Source organism: Gallinula chloropus (assembly GCF_964237585.1).
Source record: "Gallinula chloropus genome assembly, chromosome: 3".
Taxonomy (NCBI): Eukaryota; Metazoa; Chordata; class Aves; order Gruiformes; family Rallidae; genus Gallinula; species Gallinula chloropus.
In genome coordinates this window covers 72,654,317-72,659,559 of record NC_140087.1, presented here as the reverse complement: position 1 = coordinate 72,659,559, position 5,243 = coordinate 72,654,317, and the positions used below count along the sequence as shown (strand labels likewise).

The following is a 5,243-nucleotide window of genomic DNA, read 5'->3' as shown; positions in this document are numbered from 1 at the left end:
CGGCTTCTGGGCAGGTTGTCCCGACAAAGTGAGAGGGGCAGAAACCTCGCGGGCAGCTCAGGCTGTGCGAACACCGCTACCGGCAGCGGGAAGCGCGGCAGGGGAGCGGGGCGGGCGCGCACGAAGTCAGCGAGGCTTCGCCCGCCCCGCTCCTCGGAGGCCAGCTCGTCCTCTCGATACCGCGGCGAATGGCGGAGGAGCTTCAGGGCAGCTTCTCTCCCTCCTTAAGCATGTTACGCATGCGGCGCTATCACAGGCTCCCAGAGCCCAGGCGGCGACATTACTGCTTGAGAGGCTCGCTGCGTCTCCGTGCCCTGACCCCTGAGGCAGCAGCGCGGCACGGCCCAGCACCCCGGCCCCTCGGGACGCCTTGCGGCCGCCAAGGACGGTCAGTCCCGCAACCTCCAGCAGGAAGGCTGAGGGCGCTGCCTACGGGACCTCAACCCCGAAAAGGCTTCTCTTCCGAGGAGGCGGGGCGTCCAATGCCTTCCCGGCCACTACCCGGTCCCTCAGGCGACGGCTTCGCCTGCCACCCTACCCCGCCCCGCTCAGCCCGGCCCGGCCCGGCCCGGCCCGCGCCGACGAGCGGGGGGCTGGACGCCGCGAGGGGGGCGTAGCCCGTCAGCCCCGACAGCCGGGAGTGGCCAATGGAGAGAGAGAAGACGGGGCGGGGGCGGGACACCGGCTATAAATTGCGGTGTCAGAGAACGCCGGGAGCCGGCTGCGGGGGAGCGGAGGGCGTGGATAGTCGTGCGGGCGGTTCGGGGAACGCCGCGCTGCCGGGATGGGTAACACAGTCGCCAGGGAGGATTTCGAGTGGGTATACACGGACCAGCCTCATGCCGACCGCCGCAAGGAGATACTGGGTGAGAAGGCAGGGTGGCGGTGGGGCCGCCGGCTGCGTGGCGGGGGACGCACACGCGACCCCACAAAATGGCTGCCAGCCGCCCGCGGCGCGGTGCTGGCCGCCTGCCCTGAGAGGCTCCCGGCAAGGGGGGTGCCGTGGCTCGCGTGTGCCGAGGCGTGCGGCTGCGGCCGAAGTGGGCCCGGGCCAGGCGTGAGGGGAGCGGCGCTGGCCGCGTACGTGGAGGCGGGAGCCGCCGCCTTGGCGGCGCGGGCGGGGGAGGGGAAGGGAAGGAGCGGGGTGGGGGCGGCTCGCCGCCTGCGGGGGCAAAGCCTTGGCCCGAGGTGTGGGACGGGCGGCCCGGGCTTCCATTTTGAGCATCGAAGCGAGCGTCGTGTGGCTGCGGAGCGGCGCTGGAAGCAGCCGGGCTGCGCTGCGCTGTCGGGCAGCGGTGCGGTTACCCCTCCCCGCTGGGGCTGCGGGCCGCTGCCTGCCCGCTTCCGCGGAGCTCTGCGCGGGGGTTGGGAACGAGCCGCATAGTTAAGCTGCCCGCCGGCCGCTGTAAGTAGCGGTGTGAGGCGCCCGGTGCCGGTGGGGAATCCCTGCGGGTGCCAGGAAGGCGGCGAAATGGGACCCGCGCTTAGAGGGGCCCTCCGGAATTGCTGGCGGGTCGTCAGTTCGAAGCCACTTCCTTCCTGGGCAGGCTGGGGGTGGTACGGCTGCTTGTCATCTACGTGTCCAGTTGCCGAGCAAAAGCAAAGCGCTGGGAGGATTTAGTTCTCCTAATTAAATTATTAATAATTAAAGGATTCGCTGGTTACATTTATTCCTAGAGTGGAAGGGTGGTGAGTTTTCGTTACCTTCTGCAGACAAATCCTGATTGGGAGGAAGGGAAGAAACGACTGCTGTCTGAGTTTGTGGTTGAATCGGGGTGGTTTGCTGTGAGGGGGGCCTCCTAACTACTCCTCTCTCACGAAGTTCTCTCCCATCTAGCTAAACATCCAGAGATAAAAGCCTTGATGAAACCAGACTACAACTTGATCTGGGTGGTTGTGCTGATGGTTCTTGCACAGCTGACTGCGTTTTACCTGGTTAAAGACTTGGACTGGAAATGGGTGGTCTTCTGGGCCTACGTTTTCGGGAGCTGTATTAGCCACTCCATGACTCTGGCTATTCACGAGATCTCCCACAATAGCGCCTTCGGCAACTGCAGAGCAATGTGGAATCGATGGTTTGGAATATTTGCCAACCTCCCTCTTGGTCTCCCGTACTCCATATCCTTCAAGAGGTACCACATGGATCATCATCGTTACTTGGGAGGTGACGGAATTGATGTGGATATTCCCACCAACTTTGAAGGCTGGTTTTTCTGTACCCGTTTTAGGAAGTTCATATGGATTGTTCTTCAGCCTTTTTTCTATGCAATTAGACCTCTCTGCATCAATCCCAAGCCCATTACTCGACTTGAAATAATCAATTTGTTGGCTCAGCTTTCCTTTGATATTGTAATATATTACTTATGGGGAGTCAAATCCATGTTTTACATGCTTGCTGGTTCCATACTTGGACTTGGATTGCACCCCATTTCAGGACACTTCATAGCTGAACATTACATGTTTTTAAAAGGACATGAGACTTACTCCTACTATGGGCCACTTAATTTGCTCACATTTAATGTTGGTTACCACAATGAACATCACGACTTTCCCAATATTCCTGGCAAGAGCCTTCCACTGGTAAGTTTTTTACTTCCAAGCTTATTACTCTTTCTTAATAAGTTCCAATTTAACTTGAAAATCAAGTAGAATGCTGATAGCTAGAAACAGGGAAGTTGAACTAAAAGCCAAACAAAACCTTCCCAAAAAACAACCTGAGAACTCTTTCTAAACTAAGTGTTGAAGGAGGTAGGAAGTACTTATTTTAATGGTGTTCTGAATGAACTTCCAGTGTGTTGGCTGCTGAAGCTTCTTCTGTAAATCATAAAATCCCAGAATGGTTTGGGTTGGAAGGGACCTCCAAGGCCATCTAGTCCCAGCCACCCTGCCATGGATGGGGGCAGCCTCCACCAGACCGGGTTTCCAGCCTGGCCTTGAACATTGCCAAGGAGGGGACAGTCACAGCTGCTCTGGCCAGCCTGTGCCAGGGCCTTACCACCCTCACAGTGATAAATCTCTTCCTGATACCTAATCTAAATCTGCCTTTCTTCAGCTTGAAAGCAAAGGAATGCATGTTGTATACTTGCATGAACTTTAGTTTTCTGTAATCAGAATTGGCCTTCTGATTGCTTCCATTTGTAAGTATGCAGAAAACTAGTTAAAAATTTAGATTTGTTGCCTCTGTCCTTGAAATCTTAAGGATTTAGTATTGTAATGTGTGTATATCCTTCAGTGTCTGTTGTTGATGTTCTCTGGTGAGGAACAGAGGTAATTTGAAGTACTGCTGATGTTGTGCTCTTGACAAATATTTTCTAGCTTGGAGCAGCACGGGTTCCTCTAGTGAACCTTTGAACTGTAGAAGTATCAGCTGTACATTGACAGAATTGAGGCTTCATCAAAGTGAACTTAGACATGTCACATCTTTATGGCGTACCAGATGTGAACTTTTGAACTAGTTTCTCCCCACTTTAGTATTTGCTGGTTTCTTTTAAGTAGGAGCTTACTTCTCACAGTGTATGTGTTTCCCACTTGGAGCATGTGAACACAGGCTTCCAGGGTTAGACCTAAAACTCAGCAGGGGTGAAAAGTGTTTTTCATCAGACACTAAATCTGCAGTTTGACAGCAACTGTGGTGTTGGTGTTCTAGCTTTGTTGCTGCAGTTGGTAAAAGTAAGACCTTCTAAAGTTGTGCCTTTGGTGTCTAAACTTGTAGTTTCTGTTGTTAGTGGTGGAACTGGAGATAACTACTCCAGCAGTACTGTAGCAGGGCAATTAGATTCTGCAATTCTTTTGTTAAGACTTTGGTTGGCTTTTTTAAAAGTTGGATGGTTTATTTAGTCAAAAGTGACATCTTTGAAATACACCTGCAGCTGCTGTGGTTTGCCTGTGACACCCAGATCTGTGCTGGTGAACCAGCGTTTTGCCACTTGCAGCAGTATTTAGTTGTTAATACAGAACTCTCTTCCCCAAGTGTTTAATTGCTGAGGTAATACCCAGCTGTGCCTCAGCACCCCTATCTCCAGCCCTGATAAGGAAACAAAGCCTTCTTTTAGAGCAGAGTAGTTAATTTGATTGGACTGGACGCTGCTGTGCTGTGTGCTAAAGATCACTGAAGTACTCAACACTTCATTCCAGCTGGGGTACTGGTCAGCTGACTGTACTTGGTGTTGAATACAAATATGCTGGCTAGATGTACTGTTCTGTAGGTGCCATGATGAATGGAAACAAACTGAGCTTCACACCAGACATGCAGATATCCTGGGCTTGTTGCTTGTACAGAAGAGTGTGTTTTTCTCTTCCTAAAGATAGGGAATTTAGTGAAAAATCAGTTTAGTTCTTGAGATCTTCTAGGCTTTAGGTACTTGGCCTGAAATATCAGTAAGGATGTCTAACGAACTCCAGCTCTTAGTTTAAAACAGTGGTCTAATCAGCATCTGCATCTGAGAACAAATTCCTTGGAAGCAGTTTATATTCATTATTTTTTCCTCTGAGTGCTGAGGTTTGAAACTGTTTAAAATAGCTGTGTTAGACATGTCTTAAAGCTTAAACCATCTTAGATACTTACTTATGAGTCAGCACTGAACTCAGTCACCTACTTCCACTAGCAACTAGACTGACTGCTTGAGAGCTGCGTCATGCTGTAGGTGACACAGTGAGGATGGTGTTAGACTTTGTTCTGGTTATCTTCAATATAAAAGCTTCACATGAATCTTTAACCAGGGAGCTGCTTTTTCCTTCAAGAAACTTAGGGCACTAGTAACCTTTCTGGTAGAATGCAACACCTGACATGAAGTTTCTAATGCTGTTACAGGTTGAAAAACATAAAGTTGTCATGATCAGTGCTAATATAAACAATAAATACACCTTGTATCCCCTCTTCAGGTGAAGAAAATAGCAGCTGAATACTATGACAACCTGCCACAATATAACTCTTGGATAAAAGTACTGTATGACTTCGTGATGGATGACACAATCAGCCCATACTCACGCATGAAAAGGCAACTGAAGGGTGAAGTGAAGCAAGATTGAACTTCTGGCAACAAAAACTTTGAAATGTCTGCTTGCTTTAAAGTGGCTGGTATAAGGTCTCTTGTTAAAAGATATCCACTGTTGTCCTGAGTTAAGACCTGCAGCAACGTAGCAATGCATCCTGAAGGATTTCATGGCAGATTCCTGCCAGCTTTAACATTCCTTGCAGTCCTCAGATTCATTGGTCTAATGTGTGTTTGCCTAAGTATCAGTGT

The 5,243-nt window shown here is 50.9% G+C and overlaps 1 protein-coding gene across 1 annotated transcript; it reads left to right on the top strand.

Annotated features, from left to right (window-relative positions):
- The first annotated feature begins 731 nt into the window (after window positions 1-731).
- Window positions 732-5,031, top strand: DEGS1 (delta 4-desaturase, sphingolipid 1). Its single transcript, XM_084261915.1, has 3 exons — window positions 732-866; window positions 1,838-2,580; window positions 4,882-5,031. The coding sequence occupies exons 1-3, from the start codon at window positions 785-787 to the stop codon at window positions 5,026-5,028; spliced, it is 972 nt and encodes a 323-aa protein (XP_084118041.1). The 5' UTR covers window positions 732-784; the 3' UTR covers window positions 5,029-5,031.
- Window positions 5,032-5,243: the final 212 nt, after the last annotated feature.

What these genes read in the sequence shown, in the direction of transcription:
- DEGS1 (XM_084261915.1), top strand. Translation starts at nt 785, where the DNA reads ATGGGTAACACAGTCGCCAGGGAGGATTTCGAGTGGGTATACACGGAC. An exon ending in CCGCCGCAAGGAGATACTGG is followed by an intron (nt 867 to 1,837) that starts GTGAGAAGGCAG and finishes TCTCCCATCTAG; the next exon opens with CTAAACATCCAGAGATAAAA. An exon ending in CTGGCAAGAGCCTTCCACTG is followed by an intron (nt 2,581 to 4,881) that starts GTAAGTTTTTTA and finishes TCCCCTCTTCAG; the next exon opens with GTGAAGAAAATAGCAGCTGA.